The sequence below is a fragment of the Magallana gigas genome, chromosome 3, assembly GCF_963853765.1.
Source record: "Magallana gigas chromosome 3, xbMagGiga1.1, whole genome shotgun sequence".
NCBI classification, from domain to species: Eukaryota; Metazoa; Mollusca; class Bivalvia; order Ostreida; family Ostreidae; genus Magallana; species Magallana gigas.
The window spans coordinates 21,777,405-21,798,044 of NC_088855.1; the positions used below are offsets into that span (position 1 = coordinate 21,777,405).

The 20,640-nt window shown below is 34.8% G+C and overlaps 1 protein-coding gene across 1 annotated transcript; it reads right to left on the minus strand.

Annotated features, from left to right (window-relative positions):
* Nucleotides 1-9,022: 9,022 nt before the first annotated feature.
* LOC105332650 (ceramide glucosyltransferase) lies at nucleotides 9,023-20,152 on the minus strand. Its single transcript, XM_011435315.4, has 9 exons — nucleotides 19,983-20,152; nucleotides 15,435-15,573; nucleotides 14,543-14,645; nucleotides 13,955-14,056; nucleotides 13,472-13,584; nucleotides 12,757-12,935; nucleotides 12,530-12,616; nucleotides 11,958-12,147; nucleotides 9,023-11,409 (listed from the first exon to the last, which is right to left on the minus strand). The coding sequence occupies exons 1-9, from the start codon at nucleotides 20,144-20,146 to the stop codon at nucleotides 11,245-11,247; spliced, it is 1,242 nt and encodes a 413-aa protein (XP_011433617.1). The 5' UTR covers nucleotides 20,147-20,152; the 3' UTR covers nucleotides 9,023-11,244.
* Between the last annotated feature and the right edge of the window lie 488 nt (nucleotides 20,153-20,640).

The window sequence follows — 20,640 nt, forward strand, 5'->3', positions numbered from 1 at the left end:
CCTGGGCCTGTACGTCCCTCCTTAGACAACCTGGTGAGCCTGGGCTCCCCGGAGCTAACCATATTGATGCCCTGCTTAGTGCGGACGCCCGATCGACATAGGTCGCCGAAGAGCAGGACCCCCGCCCTCAAACCGTCCACCAACCCTGACCTCCAAGTAGCTGGATTACAGGAGCACGCCACAACTCCCAGTCGATAACCAAAGCGACAGAATCTCCTTATAAAGCAGTGATAAGCTTTATATCACCAATGAAATCTTTTGTGTTTAAAAATACAATTAAATCATGTAAATCTCGTGTGCACATTTTTAACGTATTGCTATAATTGATATTGTATCTATTTAAAAAAAAAAAATAAGTTAAAAAAATCTGTACGGTCGCCACGTTGCAATTCCTGTGGCCATATGGTGGTAAGACTTAGTGTGTGTTACACATTGCCGCCAGGTATAATAACCAAACACTGCAGTGACCTTTACCTTTATCTGAATAACACCGTCTGCTATAAATACTCATTAATTGTTTAGAGTTTTTTTTTTTTATGAAATCATGAATATTGTTTCTTTTAATTAAGTCTATAAACCAACTTATATCGTGCGCAAACAAATTATGCGATGTTCGCCAAATTAAATCATCGCGAAATATAAAAGGTTGTGTTTTACAGTACAGGTAATAGGTTTTACAGTATTACAATTTGTCCTTTACAAAAAATTAGATCATCGTGAATCAAAACTAGTACATAACAAAATTGTTTCTCATTCATTTAAATGTTTGTAAAGGACAATAAAATATTTACGGAGGATATTCAATAATCAGGTTTAGTTACTTTCGTTAAAAGAGTCATTCACGACCAGTGATAAGCAGGATTTATAATGGATTGGGTGGTTGGTATTTTTTTTTTATTTCATAGCAGAAAATAATTTGACCTCAATTTCAGAGATAATCTAGAATTGGACCCGAATTAAATTCACTCAATGATAATCAGAGTGAACTGAGCAAAATGTTCCGATGGAAAATTTCCTGTAAACATTATTTCAGTTTTTATCGATCAAACGTAAAGTAAAGTCTCCCTCTTTCTCTCCCTCTCTCTCTCTTTCTCTTTCTCTCTCAACTTTTAAATGGGGGGGGGGGGGGTTAAGCTAGGTCTTAATATGTTCACCCCCCCCCCCCCCCCGAGAAATATAATAATTAATATCATTATCTACTAAAAGTGTAGTCAACATTGTATGCCATTCCAAAGAAGATAAAGATTTTGAATATAACCTATTGAGTCATAGAAATTGTTTGAATTCTGTAACATCTGTAAATATTATTCAATCCTAGATATCTTCAACGTTTTACAACAAGAGCATAGACTGATAATGTTGAAGAAGATAGACTGGAGGAAAATGTTGGAGTTACCTCCCTTTGAATGCGTAGATGTATTTTTATGAATGAATGGTGGTGCTATAGTATTTCAATCCATTCAAGCTGAATTATTCATTCATTATAATATTACTCAATACAATCATTAATGCATCCTTAAATCAAAGTCTATTGATCATTTCTTTTACGACATTGATTCAGTTTTCAAAGGAATTGCAGAAAAACTCAGATTTCCTATTTTATTGATTGACAGTTGTTCCCATTTCACAATAGAGAAGTTGATATTCCAATTAATAGGTGCTACAATGATATCAATGTACTGAATATATAAATGAATTTTAGTTTTTAATTCATTTAATGCGTGTCGAGTTGTGTTAAGGATATAATGAACTCTGATGAGATGCCCAATGCAGCGTACCTCTTATTTCAACCACAGTACCTGGAAATAATTGCTAAGTTAATAAAAATCACGCAATGCTTCCACAATTTTATTTCGTGTACATTAATTTTTTTTTTCTTCGATTCGCATGGAATATTGAGGGACAACAATCGCCTGGAGTGATAATAGACCAACATTATGTCGCTTCAAATTCACAAAAAAATAGATAGACATTAGAGCTTTTGCTCGAGTAAATTGTGTCAGATGACTTCAGTTAAATCCATCTTTCCATTAGAAAATTGATATACGCGCACGCAGTAATAATATACTACTTGAAATGCGACGGTCACTCGTAAGACGTCATCAGTTGCCTGCTGGGGGTTAAGACAATGCTTGTACTTCTTTTTTTCCTGTAGATGGAATGCTTGTGACTCAGCCGCGCGGGGAGAGGTTAATAATGGTTCCGTGACGGCCGCCCACCGACCGTAAAATAACCACGTGAAAATTGTGTAGCGTCTTCAATGACAACAACAACAACAATTAAATGTGTTTTATGTTAATATCCTGAGAAGTGGATGGGCGAAACAAACATGACGAATCTCTCTCTCTCTCTCTCTCTCTCTCTCTCTCTCTCTCTCTCTCTCTCTCTCTCTCACACACACAAATAGGTCCAAGATCTCAATTGGTTGACGGTTATTTAAAAAAAGAATTTGTGATTTATGTTAATCTTTGAGTATCTTTAAACATATAAATTCTCTATTAATGGAAAACATTTTATTATATGGTTGTAGCATGTCAATAAAATTCTGTTCTTTTCTTTTGAAGATGACAGCTTGACAATTATAACAAAAATAGTTTATAAATATATATAACTTAAAAAAACCATTAATTTTTCCAGATATAAAAATGAAGAAAACAAAATGTTATAATGATGTGACACATCTATTTGTTAGTGGGTTTAATACAGGAAGTTGAAAAACTGCAATTGTAAGGATCTTGAACTTTGAATCGTTGCAACTTTAAGTAACAGGAAGTAAGTGTAAGAATGAATTATATTAAGGAGACAGAATTATCAAGATGTGGTTAGAGAAGGCATATTGTTCCCACGTCTTACATAGAAAAAAACTTTGTGTATCTTGCTAGCCCAAACTCAAGCCCACGCGCGAACACCCCCTCCCCTTCTCGGAATGGGCTTGGGGGCTACCTTTTTTATCGGAATATTTATATTTGTATGAAATTTCATTTTTATTATTAATATTAAAAAGGAATTATAAAAAATAGCCCGTCTTCACTCTCCCTTTTTGACGAACTACATGTAGATTTATCCCATCCCTTTCAGGAATCGTTTGTCAAACAGTTTAGAACAATGAATATTATAAATATACCGGTTAAAATATCGGTTTATACCTGTTTGAACGAGAGTTTGGTGTGTTGAATTGTAAAAGGGTAAGTGATTTATGTCCTGTTTATGTGTAATTTAATCCCGTTTATACGCTTTTTACTTTTTCGTGTTTTAATTGCAAAATTATCTTACAAGAAACTTCTTTTTATGTAAAAACGGAAATAAATCACAATGCTTGTATATATCCGCGGATGTTACATATTTCAGTTTTCGCTTTCGTCGCGGAAGTCATCAACTTGTACTGCGACAGGTGTCGTTTATTACAAGTATTTTGGTTTAGTTTTTAATTAATTTCAAACTAATTTCCTCGATGTGTTTTTTTCGATGTGAACATGATTAGCTCTAAAAGTATAATAATATAAAAACAAGCAAGATCAGTTAGTTGCATATCTGGAAAGAATATCTATATAATCATCAAATTCGTACAAAACAGATATTAACAAAACAAAATACCAAAACAAAACACCCCCTCCCACGAAAAACCCAAACAAGCAAACGCGATAAAACTTGCTGTTTTGAATAATTGCTTAATATGAGAGGCTTGCAGAGTATTTTCTTTATTTTAACACCCCCCCCCCCAAAAAAATAAAAATAAAATATATATATATATATATATATATATATATATATATATATATATATATATATATATATATATATATATACACATATATACATATATGAACTGTCTTAGATGTTAGAAGTGAACGAAGGACATTTCGGACTAACTAGCTGTTTGAGTTAAATTTTAACAAAACAAAAAACAAAAAAACGAAGGAACAAAAAACAAAAACAAACAAAGAAAAGACCCCCCTCATACATATATATAATTATAAGCATTCTTTGAGGTTAAAAGTGTATTAATATTGTTGTCATAAAATTACTTTTTAAGCCGAGACAGTTTACGAATACACCCCCCCCCCTTCCAAAGGGAGAACCACAGATGTGTATGGAACTGTGATATGCTGATAGGAACTGTGTATAATTTCAAAGAAAAGAATACATATATCATGGAGTGAAATTTGAGTAACTGTTATCTATTCATAAATATGCCTTTCTTTTTGTACAAGACAATAATTCACTTCAGTTATAATTGCTTAATTACTTTATTAACTCTTACACCTCACCTTTGATTTAATTGACTCACTCATATTGAAGTTTTACTCTATGACATTTGTCACTCGTGCTTAAGTGCTAATTTCTATTGTTTTCAATTCTTATTTATATTGTGTTATACACCATTGTCGGGAGAGAGGAATTAGGTTTCGGATTATTCGGGTGTAGTTTTTGGATTCCCAGAAATCACCCATACCGACCTAAAGTTCAAATAAAGTGCTTTTTACCATCTAAAGCATTTTAGTTTTATTGTCGCCGCGGATATATAGAAACACCTTAATTTCCCCGGTGATAGTTTGGTGGAGATATCCTAAGGGTATTTTACCCGGGACTGCTACATATACTTTGTAGCAGTTAGATCCTGCGTACCAGCAACCGAGCGAGTTTTCCAAGAGCATCAACAAACGCCGATAATACAACCCAAGAGCAGAAGATTCAACCGCCTTTTACGACCATATACCAACGTCGCTGCTTTTCGAGTTTTGGACATCCCAGGACTTGCACGGACATACTCTACGCCTGGATTCCATCCAGCATGTAACAAGAGCGGGATGACGTCATCCTGCGAACACTTGTTCTCGTTCTGTGTGTTTCGTGTGTGGATTTCTTTGCCATTATGCTAATATGTTCTTTAAAGCGACCGATTTATTGCATTCGAATCCTAGGAATATTTTCCTGGTGTGGGGACCGACGACAAAGGTTCGTTTTAAATATGGTTCAGCCCAGAATGCCGTGTTGCAGTTGTGGACCTCCACAATGTAGAACACATTTTGCATATTCCGGCCAAGACCTAAGCAAACGACGCTGAGATACAGAAAGCATATTCCCTACAAATCATTCCGATGATCTTCTAGACGAGGACGTCTCATTTTTCGAAGCGCGAGGGAATTATCATGGAGTGAAATTTGAGTAACTGTTATCTATTCATAAATATGCCTTTCTTTTTGTACAAGACAATAATTCACTTCAGTTATAATTGCTTAATTACTTTATTAACTCTTACACCTCACCTTTGATTTAATTGACTCACTCATATTGAAGTTTTACTCTATGACATTTGTCACTCGTGCTTAAGTGCTAATTTCTATTGTTTTCAATTCTTATTTATATTGTGTTATACACCATTGTCGGGAGAGAGGAATTAGGTTTCGGATTATTCGGGTGTAGTTTTTGGATTCCCAGAAATCACCCATACCGACCTAAAGTTCAAATAAAGTGCTTTTTACCATCTAAAGCATTTTAGTTTTATTGTCGCCGCGGATATATAGAAACACCTTAATTTCCCCGGTGATAGATAAATGAAGAGATGGTCTAAAGAATAAAATGATGATTACGAGAGAGCAGGATGTGAGGATGTAGGGGGCATTTATATAAAGGGAGCCCCGAATACTTTGATCAAGGAAGTGAGAAATGAAGAAGACAAGCTTTAATATTAAAGTCTCTCTATTATAAAATACAGAAACACTTATCCCACTCATTACGGAGGACTCAATAACGCGGATTTAGTTTATGCACTACATGCATGTTCATAAAAAATATTATAAAAACTAACGGTAACGAAATAAGAGTGCTATTATAATTCCACAGACAAAGTTGGCGGAGAGGTTATTGGATTCACTTTGTCCGTCTGTCTGTAGAACATGATTTTGCCCGGAGTAGTTTTTTTGGAATAACAGCGTGGATATTTTTTAATAAAAAATTGTAATTAGGCTTGAATTTATGCACCTGAAATTTTCATAAATTTTTGACATTTTTTCTTCATTCTACAAATGTTTTTTTTTTTTCAGGATATAAACTGTAGGAAACATCAAAGTATAGAGTAAAAGTGGAGCCGGAGTATAAGTGATTCTTATACAGTTCAAGTTTGAATTAATATGTATAAATGCATTTGATCGAGATGTAGATGGCAAAAATTTGTAAATACATTTACGTCGATGATAGTGAATCTATCATGCCCCGAAATTGATTCATATCTAGAAAAATGACATCCCTTCCCCATCCCCTACTTTTTATACAAACAAGTTACATAAATAAAAAAGTAAATCTTTTTAAAAAATCTAGAAGATGGGGGTCAAACACTTTCGAGAGAATACTCTCGGTAAAGTTCATTGTCTTACATCATCAGATTATTAACACTAATGCTAGTACATAAACACCTAATAGCAATGGTTATTCGTCATTATCTAAATACTAGTAAGTAGATGACTGGATGACGATGTAACACGGATCGTCGTACTGTGTAGCCAGTGGTCTTCGCCATAAGATCATCTTAACGACATCTCTCTCTCTCTCTCTCTCTCTCTCTCTCTCTCATGCAGCTCTTTCTCTCTCTCTCTGATTTTATTTTATTTGAAAATATTTTATCATTACATGCAATAAACGTTAACTTCACGGATAAGCAGAATGCGTTGGTCATATTTTAGCCTTCTCTCTCTCTCTCTCTCTCTCTCTCTGAGATTGTGTTTTGTGACAAATATTCACATAACTCGTATCATTGATATAGTTGCATCAGGTACAAGTAAATGACATGATATTCCGAAGTTCACACCTGAGTTGTGCTGTCCTAATCACCATACCTGTTTAAGGCATCCCTCCACATCACCATATATTGCCGAAATCTTCACACATACATGGTTACAGGTAGAAAGGAAAAATAGGCGAGACTAATTATACGACTGCATGTATGCATGATTATCTACAATTTATTCACATGCATACTTGAATGATCGGACACTTGACCACTGCATGGACCGATTTCCCTTAACTCTTAAGCTTTGTTATTTATTAATAAAAAGAAAAAAGGGGGGGGGGGGTTAAAAGAAAATAAAAAGATTAAATTTACGGACAAAATTTGAATTACATTGAAATTGAAATGCGCATTGAATGCAATATAGGCCTTATGAAAACCCACTTTTTTTTAATGCAATCTGTCGGATTTTTGTAAGATTGCATTGAGTTCTGAACGTATTTTACGTTGTGTACACATTTTTCTTGCATTCATTTACGAGTTTTGGTAATTATTCGATAGATGCATGAATATTTAGGGGTGTATGTCAACGAGCATTCGAGTACTCAGTTAATTCAATTCTTTAAGCTTTACAGCTTATCAGTATAACAGTACTCAGTCATACCAATCATCGTATGTTTTAGTCGGCTACTCGTTTGGAAAAAAAAAATGAGGGAGGGAGTCTGGCACATTTCTCTTAACGAACCATTTTTCTGTGCATTTAAAATAGGTCATCATAAGATAAAAGTAAAATTAAATATGGGTTATAATTGTGTGCCCATCCGACAGGAAAATATGGTCGAATTGAGGATGAATTTTTTTCCAGTTATCGGAAAGTTTATTGTAAAGTTTAACCATGTTTTTATTGAATGTTAGCAAATTTAACAGGGATAGGGAAGACGGACATACTCTATATTAATATAAAGCTTCTCATTTTATAATATATAACAGATGGTCAATTGCGTATATCGAAGCGGGTTTTCGTCTATATAGTTCTGTGTTTAAATGACAATAAAATTTTTATACATTGTGTATGTAAATACAAAAAGCCAAATTCTGAAACTGGAGAACGTTATCTTTAATGTCCCTTTTAGGAACAAAAAAAATTAATAATAATGTATGAAATATTAAATACCATGAAATAAAAAAAGAAGAAGGTGGAAATGGGGGGGGGGGTGTCAGCAAATTTGTATGTGTCCTTCATCTAGGTTTTATTTCATTAATGAACGAAAATAAGGATGTCAACAATTTCTGGCCTGAACTGGTAAGGTGTACACATAACAATCAAAATATTTATCTATACACGATTACAGTTTGTGAACAGGAATATCTATAAAAGTAATGACCGATTTTCCTTTTAATTTTGAAATACTAAAGTAGATTTCATCATAGTACAAAACGCTTCACACATGCACCTATATAATTAGGGATTACGTTTTAAAGAAAAAAGTATTTCCAAACTGTTTCAAACACCGATTTTAATATATATTTATAGCACGAGTCGTGACAGAAACCACAAAGGTACATACAACGAGTTATAATGAACCTCACGACTGTGACGCATTTGGGAAAGAATAAAATCTAGTTGCCAAAAAAAACAAAAACTGGTGAAATATGATATAATTCTATAGAGAAGTTAATTCCTTTCCAACTGGACATATTGATAATGGGTAACACTTCCTGTTATAATCTGGTCATATTAGACATCTTCCTCAAAGAGCACCCGACCCGCGACCCCCCCCCCCCCCCCCCCAACTAGCACATCAAATACAAGACAATGTTTTATGCAGAATGCATCTCGATGTATAGTGTACTTGGAGAGAAGAATCCCTCTGCATTCTGGAGCAGAAAGAACATCAATAAGTGCTGAATCGCCATAATTCCAGCTCCCTTGCAGTTAAGTCGATGGCTCCATTGCGTGCAGCCAAAATTCCGTCTAGGGCCGTGCATTAATTAATATTAAAGTTGACGCGAGTAAAATCCGACACCGACACCTTGCAATTTTTACGTCACAGGAACAATCAATGTCTCCCAAGCCAGACATTTGTCTAACTCAACACCTTAATGTCTATAGTTACCGATAGACAGCTTTCTACTTGGTCCTATCGGGGTACCCAACGTGCTAGACTACCACCCCAGCCAGCCCATATGGCACTTATTACATGGAGAGAGAGAGATTGAGAGAGAGAGGTATCTCCGTTTCCCATCATACTTTTTGCGTGTATTTGATAAGAGTTTACACACAACAACAAAACAACCTTTTAGTCATATAAAAATCTTTTTTATTCTTTTTTCAGTATAAAAATGACATGAATAACAGAATTGAACACTACATTATGGCAATTCTATAAGAGATAATCATTTTACCCACGGTTTCTGGGTTGACCAGGGTAATTAATCACACAATATCATAACAAGCACAGGGACAATGTGAAACTGAACATTTCTATTAAGTACAATTATAGTTTCATCAAATAACATCATGCAAGGTTAATCAATTAAGATCAGAGAATAAATTTACTTCATATACAGAGTTACAAGTGCAATACAATATCTTAAAATACAAAGTACTGAATTCATACAATAAGAAATAGAGTACAATATATCATAACAATTTGTTTTTATATTACCGGTAATGTTCTGAAGGAATTGGAGCTTTGAGGGTGCATGCACATATGGGATTTTTTTTTTTTTTTTTTTTACTAACAATATTTACCTATTCATAAGTGTGCATGTACTGCATTTCATTTAAATCTTGAGAGGTCTAGATTAAACCAGACAGATAAAGATAACCCACATTTATATAGCGGGTACAGTTTTGTTGGCATTGTCTAGAGTTTCATGTTCAGAACCGTTGTTCTCCTGTGTAAGTCGGGTGACAAAGGTGAACTCATATCTCTTATCCTACAGCGCATTCCTCCGCCATGGCAAATCAACATTAGATCAGCAAACCCCCGTTACAAATTACATGCTCACAAACAATAACATATCATTCAGGGAAGAATTAATTTCATAAAAAAATAATAATTAATCATAATGATAAGAAATACCCGAATATTGTTCGATATTTATAAAGCAGTTCTGAAATATTAATTCAAAGCTTGCTTCATTTTTTTTTTGGTAGTATTTGCCATACAAAATAATAAAGTGTGCAACAAATAAGTGCATGAATTTCAACAATAAAAATACAATCATCAATTAAATTTAGCGCTGTATTTCTTTTCTTCTCTTCATTATCATAAATAAAATCCAAATCATTCATTAGCATGTGATTAAATAAACACAGATTTTTCGACCACAGTCAACTTTTGATGGCTTCATTTCGTACAGACTCTTTCCGAAACTTCCATATTCAGGAAGAACTCATTTTTGGACATAGAACATAATAAAAAAAATTGTTACTATAACAATAGGTGACATACAATGCAATGTTATGAGAGGACCAGCACTACAAAATCAGGCACCGACTTCAACCACACATCTTCTCATCGAATGGTGGACACTTCAACCCGCTACCCTACCCCCCCCCGTCTCCTCCCCCATACATCCCAGAAATCAAATCCAACTGCAGATTTATATTTAATCCATAGTCTTATCTGTTTCTTGGATGAGAAATAAAGGTGGATACAAGGGTCTTCCTATAGCGAAGTGTGTCCATTGGAATAAAACGTATATTGAAAAAAAAAAGGACAATGTACCCTGGGCACAAGAAAAAAAAAAGTTGAACACTCAACAAAACTCAAACAAGTTGGAATAGTTACTTGTACTTGGTTAATTTTTTTCTTTTTGGCAAATGTGAACTTAATATCATAAAATGCAATGACAAGAGGGGAATAATATCCTTCTCAAGTCATACCTGACCATCATTAACAGGGGGGGAAAAAAAGGGAAAGACTTCGATGCAAATAGGTATCAGTGCAATGTTTCGAGCGCTTTGGAGAAATAAATGAGTATTCAGATCTTCCTAAAGATGCATGGGAACTGTCGTCATATAGGGCTTTGTCCTCTTAAAAAGCCCCGATCAGACAGGAATATGGGATAACGAATAATCAACATCTTATCAAATCAATCATCTTGCTTAATACAATAACCCCAACCACCCTACCCACTTAACATATTTTTGTACCCTATCTTTGCCACATATCAGACAAAGCATTTACTGTCAAATTGGATAAATTACACAATTTTTTAAAAATAAATCAAGGATAAAAATGAATGTGCACATTTTAAACACACAAATACACTATTTAAAAAAAGAAAAGGACTGGTTAACAGATTGTATGCACCAGAGAAAATATTGTGAGATTGCTTGATAGTTCTTTTTAAAAAAGAAATTCTCTTCCGATGTTTCATGGCAAGAATTCACAGAACAATAAAAAATTCCGAGTCCATGACAACAATTTTCCACCAGAAAATGACTTGCCGTCGGACGGGCTCCGAAATTCTCTTGTTCGTGTCCTCTCTTCTTGGCAGCTCAAGAATCACACAAACTCTTCGATAGTCCCTCCCCATAACACTCTGTATTTCTTGTGTCGCCACTGCACTATGGAAGTTCTGTGACTCTGAATAGTCATCCATATGGATAACACTTCTCGTAGAATCCAGGCAACCAGGAATTCAAACTTAGAAAAAGGAAGTGGCCCATTCTGTAAACAAAGGTAAAAAAAAAATTAATAAATTAAAAACAATGCATGACAGACCGCAGTGTGGAACAAGTAGCTATAAATAGAACAGTCAAAAGACAGTGGAACTTTCACGCATGGATGACTCTTCACTTCAAATGACTAGCATTAACATTAGAAGGTGAATCACTTTGCATAGAATTACAGTTAATTATCGTAAACAGGGACAAACAATTGAGATTTATAGTATGAATATCTCTACACAAGCCAAAGAAAACCAGCTCATTTGAATGCAACCTTTTTCTCTTGACATTAATAATCATAAAATTAACTTTAAAGTAACAGATATAAAGTCTGTAAAGCACCACAATATCTATAGTACATTATGGACAATCTAAAAATAATTTTTCGAAACAATCATAGATAACCCCCCCCCCCCCCCAAGACCTTAGACAGTCAATAAAACTGATTTTATGTGTGTATATTTGATGGGAGGGGGGAATTTGTAAGAAGGAGTTCTTGATAATTAATGATTGTTTATTATGGCACTTATTAAAGCCGTCTAAACCTACCTCAACACATGTAAGGAGAGCGTAATCGAACAGGAACCAGACTAGAACATGCATGAGGAAGAAGCCCATTGAGCTGATGCCAAAGATGTACTCGGCAGCCCACGAGGCAATCACCCCCATCAGCATACATTCCGACAGGGGCTCAAACAGGATGAGATGAGGTAACAGAGAGATGCGCAGCTGGGACCACCTGAAAAATCACACACAAAAATATTTCAAGTTTGTCCTCTACTCAAAGAAATGTCAAGCTTGTCGAAAAAAATGAAGAAATGGTTTATTCGTCACTTCTGGTCTGGGTGAAATATGAACACATTACCAATATTGGAGAATACTGTACATAGGGTTATTTTCGCCCTTTTACAATTGCAAAAGGTTTCACCCCATCTTGAATTTGCCCAGATACAGTTGTGTTAACAAAGATGTTATTTGCAATATAGAATTCGCACAGTCTTAAATTCGCCCTCTGACAATGAGGGCAAAAGGGGTGAAAATAAAACGAGGGCGAATATTTCCCTGTATACAGTAATTTCAAATGACAAACAGTTATTTCAGTGCATGTGTTTATTTCATACCTGATGAGTCGTTGATGAAAATGGCCTATGTTGTACTGTCCAGAATTTTGCTGTGCTGGTTGACTACATAATACTGTTTTATATCCCCTGTAAGAATTGAGAAAATATTAGATTACCCTTATAAATAGTAATGTCTCATCAATTGGGCTCCATTTTGACTTCAATTACACGATGGATTTTAGCAAAATCCTATCAATGTTCTTAAATGTTAAAGTAAACATACTTACTCTTTTCTAATGTTTTCAGAAATAAAATAATCTTCTGCTAAATATTTTCCTAAAGGAGCCAAGCCCCCTGATTTTTCTAAAATGTCTTTTCGGAAAAGGCAGGACATGCCCGTTGAACAATTGATTCCTACAGAATTAGCACTAAGACAGTTTCTGGACTGAAACGTTCCAAAATAAACCTGAAATAAAAAAAAAGCACATAAATCAAAACTTCAAAATTATTCATAAACATGTAAAACACAAAATGTTAAAAAAAAATCATTTCATTTGAGTGCATGTATATGAATTGTAATGTGATGTGTTTGGATTTCTTTAATCAGGTACATTACATGTAAATGTATATGTCTTTTTATGCTTTGATAATGGCATGAAATGTTTTCTTTATTCACTATGTCTCTAAATAGTCCTCGTTTCCCTATTTTATCCCCTTCATTTGTCCTTCAGGAAGAAGGAAAGGATTTTCTAGTCTATTTGACACCAAGCACTGCAGGTGCTCAGTCAAGCTTATAATGTTTGCCTTTAAAAAGGATTAAAATACTAGATCACAAACTAGAAAATACATGTAAAAAAAAAAAAAAAAAGAAAAAAAAAAAAAAGGAAAAGAAAAGAGGAAGCAATTTTATTACTTTCTGAAACCTTGTTTTATTTTTCTTACACCTTCAAACTTATTTGCCTGTAGACAGGTATCAAATGCATTTTTTTGGTAAAAACCTACCTTTTCATAAACAGCAGCAAACCCCTTGCGAGTACAACAATATGGCATCTGCAACACTAGACCGACATCAGGCTTCATGAAGGACATCATGTCCATGAGCGAGTCTGGTTTCACTGGAAGATAAAACAAAAAAAAACAACTTAGAAAACCTTGTTACTATCGACCAATCGGCATGGTAACCGACACCACACCCAAAAATCTAATCATGGTGATGCCAAATGATCTGTCATCCGACTCTGAACATTTGTCTTTCTGTACAGATACAATCACCCTTCTTCATTTGATACTAATGTTTTGTAAGAATCTTATGAGATGTTAACATAATTATCAAGCAGAGGAATTTGATTGCCTCAATTTGAGCGAGGGTTCTTTTTTTTCCCCCTTTTACAATCAAGATTTTCTAGGAAGGTGCAAATCGATATTGTACAAATAAGACATAAAAAAGAGGAAAAAAAAAGAGCCATAGAGCTATAGAATACTTACTTAATATACTACTATCAGATATGACTATTAAATCATATTTGGCTGCCTCATATGCTTTGCACATGTTGTTAACTTTCCCGTTTGGGCCAACATATTTTACACCTGCAAACAAAAAAATCAAAATTGTAAATATTGACAAGTATGTAACATCAACACAAAAAAGGACCAAAAAATAAAGAAAAGAAGTTAAAGCATGAACAAACAGGGAACATTACTTTATTGACCGACCAAGACAAGAGTTATTCACACAGTAAACAGTAAATGTTTGAATCAATACAATAAGTACCATACAAAACACATACATGTACAATAATACTGGTTTGAAAGCTAGGCTGAGGAACTACCAGTACGTGGCTTGGTTTGTATGTAATTCACAGCCATACAGACCAATATATTTAGCCAAGAATAAAGAAATATGACTTTAGATTGTAAACTATTGTTAGTTGCTCCATACAGCCTAGCTTATCACCTGCTACATTGATTAAATGGCCGAGTATAAGCCATCAAATACATTGATTAAAACCTACTGTGACAGTTTCCTAATGTGAGTCTATTTTTTTTTTTAACGATTAGGCCCCAATAACTTACCTATAAAAATTTTAGCATCTACTTTTGGGTATTTTTCCATGAGAGCTTTAACAACCATAAGAGCAGGATCACTTTCATCTTGTAAACAGAAGAGGAGTTCAAACTGAAAAAAAAAAAATGATAATCATAAAATGAAATAATATTTCATATGAATTTTTTTTCATTCAAAACTGTATGCACGTCCTCAGCATGTAGGCTGAAGCATATTGCATACCATTATTCTGTAACTAAATCCATTAAACAGATTTCAAATGAGAAGTGACAATAGCATCTGCTATCTGGAAACAGTTTTGATGTTCATAGTTGTGGGCAGTGCCTAACTTGAAAGTCAATTAGACTGATTAGTGAAGGAAAACAGGAGATGAAAGGCCAGATCAGGATTCCATTTTATCAATATTCCTCCCAAAAGACTGCCCTGGGATCTGCTGATTGAGCAATGTATCTGGACCCAGCAGATGGCAACATATGTGCATTACAATAGTTTAGGGCTGACTCAGAGGGAAAAATAACACACCAGTCATTTCTTTGGTCCTGTTGCAAGAACACCCCCCCCCCTCCCCCAAATATTCCATTTCTTGCAATGCTTTCATGAGTTACAAAATCCTGCTGCTTGCAGTGAAAATGCATTCCATATGCAGAAGTAATTAGCCTGGACCAGCCGAGATTGAGATTGTATCTCCAAAGGCTGTTGATGCAAGGGACTCATGAAAACATTGCACAGATAGGAAAATAAATACACAGCATGCCAGAGCTCAGGAAATCCATATACCAATACAATTACCTTCCAATTACTTCTCAAAGCAACAAAGAAAAAAAACCAAAACTTCTCTTAAAATTTCACATTGCATCATTACTTAAAGTCTGGAGTATGGAAAATTTCCTGTATACTTACGGATGGATAGACAGTGGTGAAAAAAGACTCTAAATTGAAATACAGGTTTGGATCCACCCCGACCAGGGGTTTAATGATGGACACCCCCTGGAGGTCTTCCGGGGAGGGAGGCGGAATAGGATGGTGTAGACGGTATTTTCTGAAAAAAGAGATGAAACATTTTTCAAAATGACAAAAATGATCAATACATACTATAAAAATACAAAACTCATCCAAATATGAGTGTCATTAATTATGAAGCATATTCTATTCCCCATGTTTAAATAGTTACAAATGCAATATGAAATCATAATTTTTTTTCCTTATATACATGAACATGTATATCTGCTATTCTGGTTAGTCTTGCATATTTAACCTAAATATTTTGTTGTCACTCATGTATTTTTTTTCTCACAATACATTCTATATTACAAACAAATGTATGAATGCAGGGAAATTCAGGTCAAGAATGTGAGCCGATCATAAGCCAGCTAGCACTGGAATCCCGAACCAGATATGCAATGAAGTCTGTCAACGTCAAGCGTAATAATGTGTACTACATGTCATGTCCTGCCTTACCAACCAAACAACAAACCCCTAGCTCTTAACATCACACCGAACTACACACACCTACATGTAATGCCTTAATTCATAGATCAGATTTGTGACAGATATGGGGCAATAAAAGTAATACACTTTTTAAAATACCTAAATTTGTACATGACAGTTTACTTAAAGAGTGTATTGTACAGAATTGAGACTTTTAAAGTGTTCACTTGATACTCTTTGAATTTTCACAAAAGCTACTGACGTGTAGTTCACAGGTTTTTTAAATAATATCGGTATGTTCAACAGAGTGTTTGGAAACCATACACTTTAAGTTTATAGCAACCAGAGTCTTTTAAACCCTCCCAGGGTCGCTGGTCATTCATCTGGGGTACTAAAAAGCCATTCAATAAGGAAATACAGGTACCCGAATTAAGGATACTTTTTTTAAAATAGGATAAAGGAAAATAGAGTTCTAACAAATATAAAGATTACATATTGAATTTTATTGACTGTGCAATGACTATCACAGACTAACTTTTATCTTTTTAATCTTTGTACTTTGTAGTACATGCAATTCAGATAACATTTTCAATTGTTTCATTTCAATTGCTCTTCAAATTGCATAACATGCAGTGCTTTCAATGATGTGAATTTATCCTTTTTGAAGAGGCTAGTTTAAATTTAAACATTTCCAACAAGTTTTTTTGCCAATTATGAAATCTACAGCCGTGAATTCTGGTCATTGAAATTTGGATAAATTGTTTCATGTAGCCCCTTATTGAAAAGCCCTGGCATGGGAAACATATAATTTGTTCTATGTCCATTAAAACACATGAGCACTCATACTGTGCAATTACTGGTATGCGGAACACCTCATTATTCATGATGGCACTAATCTTAATAATCTACTAGCACATGGACAGATACCCCTTTTGACCCACAGCAGGAAATGCTTCCAGTAATCAAATTCAAGTACCATATATCAAAATTGTGAGATTTTGTTTACGTATCCCCTTCCCTCCCTCCCTCATATTACAGCCATATCCTCCCTATCTAAATAACATTAAGCTATGACATGCCCCCCAGATGAACAACATCCCCAGATAAAAACTGGCAGGCCTCTGAAGTCTGTCCATAATTATGATAGCCTATACTGATAACCTACTATCTACATGCACTAGTACCCCAGCTAGTACATCCAACATTAGAGTAGCAATAACAGATCTATACAACCCATTCCAATTTAATCTACTACCAAGTCCACTCATCACTAACAACAATGCCCTGGAGGGAAGCGAAAATTTCATCCTGTGTTAATTGTAGAAGGATGGGGCTTCAAGGAACAAATGGTGTCTTATGCAATGTCCATTTTAATTATGTCCTACAGAGATGACACCAGAGTGACAAGATCATAGCTGTGAACTAGGAAGGTGAACAGAAGAACAATCCACCTTTTCACTATCACACGGCAAGGACCTTACGTGGCTACAGGGCTACTTGTAACAGCACTAAGGAGAATACTTTCCTGCTGATCAATGGTTTCCTTACCCCCGGGGGCACAGATTCTTTAACATGCATGATTCATTGTTGTCAATTTGTTCAAACATCCGTGTCACTACTCCTAGTGTTACGTCAGAGAAATTTTACAACTGACACCAGGTGTCAAGTCGTGACCTCGTTTATTTTTACTTTTCCCCAATACACCCTTACTCACTTTCCCCAACACTTTCCTATTTGATAAACAATTTTTATTTTTTTTCAAACATTAAAAACTTACACCTAAGTTGGAGCTTTTAAGCAGCCTGTTACTAACTGAAACACAAATAGCCATCTCAAATGTCAACTACCGGCTAGCTAGATTGTTTACGATACATTATAAATCTTTATTAGATAAAAAAGTTTCATGACTAGGAACTGTCTATCTTGTGCTTTGTACCGGGTTGAATTACATGTATTGCAAGTGAATATATACATAAACTCTCAGTTAAGAAACAGGTTTAAACCACTACTCCCTTGAGAAACACTCCCATGTTACAATTGTCATTTAAGTACATGTATATGAGCGTTCGTGATGATTTACCCTCTTCAGACACTTCCTCTACCTACTTTTAAGTACTCTTTACCCACGAATCAAACAATTCATTTCCTTCTGGTTTCTACACGTACAATCAGGGGGGACTAAGTCTTCTTTAACCCAGCCAAGTTACTTTCAATGCATATATTGGTTACCAAGAGAAAAAAGAGAGTGTTCGTAATACTTTTAACCTTGACATTTGGTCCTGTCTTTCAAACAATAGAATATCGAAGAAGCCTGGTTTTTACCTGTCATCAATCAACAGTGTATATACACGAGTTGCCAGTAGTCACAGGGACCACAACAGAGCTATGTGCAATGCTCTGTTTACCTTTTATTCTGCCCTGTTTTACATTATTAATAGCAAGAATAACATTTACCACTTTTAATGGCTATGACCAATGTAAACAAAATTTGTAACCATATTTTCTATTGATTTATCAACCCATCACAAATGTATGATTCAGGGGGAAAAATTGGAAGGGGGTTTGTCTTTTCATTTCAATATCCCTTCCTTTTCATTTTTTCTCCTGTCAGTTTTTGTAATATTTATATATATATATATATATATATATAAACATTGCACAACAAAGCTGTGACGATTATCCAAACAATTCTCATTGACAGTAAACTGTTAGCGAATAGTTAGCAGCCACTTTGAGTTGTAACAGATGTGCACACTGTAAGATTAATTTCATATCTTTTGTGTTGGTCCCATGTTTCGATTCTACATTGATATAAAGTAGGGGGAGGGAAATTAAGTACACAAAGTGACCATACAGACAAAGCCATACACACCTAAAACTAGGTCACACAATAGAAACTCAAGTATTTTCCGTGTGATACATGTCTTACATGTAGTTTTAGGGGAAAGCCCATGAGCTCATCTCTATGTTATCTTGTGTAAATAACAGGAGTAGATTGGCTTCATATCTTCCTATTACTAACTGATCCTACAGTATACCGAGCCAGGATACTGCAGCTTCTTGACCATCCCAAGGCCTATTGTTAATTATTAATTTACAGTGCTATATAATCATTTTTCATAAGATTTACATTTATTCAGGAATGCCTCGGCATCCAATCTATTAAGATGCTCTTTCAGCAACCTCATGGAATGAATATAAAATCAATACTGTAAACAGATTAGAAACCTCAGTTAAATTAGCTATCACTCACTGAAGTACCCCTAAGCCATATCATGGCATATCTAATTCAAACCATTAATTTTACAATCATTGAAAATATTTAACTTCTGTTAATGTATATGGGCATACATAATTTACTACTTTGGGGGGGGGGGGGTATATTATACTGTCATTTTCATTTTTCATGTTTGGCAATTGTTTCGAATTGTGAGGTAGGTGTGATGTTTGAGCTGTCACAATGAAAACAAGCAGTTAGTGTTGTTACAGCATTTCATCATAATCTAAAACCCTAGCCATCTTAAAACCGTATGAAACCATTCAGCAGGGCGTAGAAACATTGGAATGAGGAGTATATATATATTCTTCCGGCTAGACAAGATTAAAATCAGGGATATTAGGAAGTCCAATAAGCAGTTTTGATTATACACGAATCGAATCGGATTAATTGATAATCAACACTACATTGGTTACTAAAACGACTCTAGAACACATAGCTTAATCTCTACCACCCCGCCCATTTTACCGGCTTGTCGAATAGTCGGCATTCCACACCCATGTTTCGCCGGATATTTTAGAGGCCCGGGTACATAATCAACAAAATTTCTCATTGAATCTTAAAATTCATATGCTGACTAAAAATATGATCATCTTAAAGACTTAGAACAATCATAAAATTGAACAAAATCAAATATTTGGCTAAACACCTCTATCGTTACGAAGGCAACGAGCTCCGACCAGAAGTGGGACACGCCATTTAAACTCAAAATACAGAAAAGATGAAAGAAAAACTGTACTTACCCATAGATTAAGGCTAAAATGTGCATAAACCAAACGAAACACCATCCTCCTAAAATTAAAATAGCAAGAGAGAAAGCAAAATAGTGAGCTACGCTCATATTATCATGGTGACTTTCGTGTGTTCGCCTCTCTAATGAGATCGGTATCTGTGACATCACGGACATGCGCAGTAAGTGTGGTGAGGAGTCAATGTTGCGCTATCATCAACTTAGTCATTGTTTTATCACGAAAATTAGAATGAAAATCCCAATAAGAATAACGACCTTAAGTTCACCGTTGTTGATTGTTTATAATTTAAGCGATTGAGTGTCCACAAATTATTTGATTCGCTGACTTAAGCGGAGTATTGTAATGTTTATGTGTGTTTGGGGGGCGTTTCTAGGCAGGATGGTAACTGAACGTTCAAATGAAATGTACTGCGTCAGAGAAGGGCTAAGGGCCTAATAGATATTTACTTATCTAGAGCTTATTAATTTAAACTTTGTATGGATAATACTTTAACATGGATATGTGTATAAAGAGTTTATTATAATTTCTAGAAGTATTTTAACTGCCACCTTTTCATATCATTTATAGATTCTCCAGTCAGTTTTTACTGAACAGTTTATTTTCTTTAATTCAGATAAAATATGTTCTGGACCGATCGTTCATGAATACA

What these genes read in the sequence shown, in the direction of transcription:
- LOC105332650 (XM_011435315.4), bottom strand. Translation starts at nt 20,146, where the DNA reads ATGTCCGTGATGTCACAGATACCGATCTCATTAGAGAGGCGAACACAC. An exon ending in AGATGCTAAAATTTTTATAG is followed by an intron (nt 14,057 to 14,542) that starts GTAAGTTATTGG and finishes TTTTGTTTGCAG; the next exon opens with GTGTAAAATATGTTGGCCCA. An exon ending in TTTCATCAACGACTCATCAG is followed by an intron (nt 12,148 to 12,529) that starts GTATGAAATAAA and finishes GTGATTTTTCAG; the next exon opens with GTGGTCCCAGCTGCGCATCT.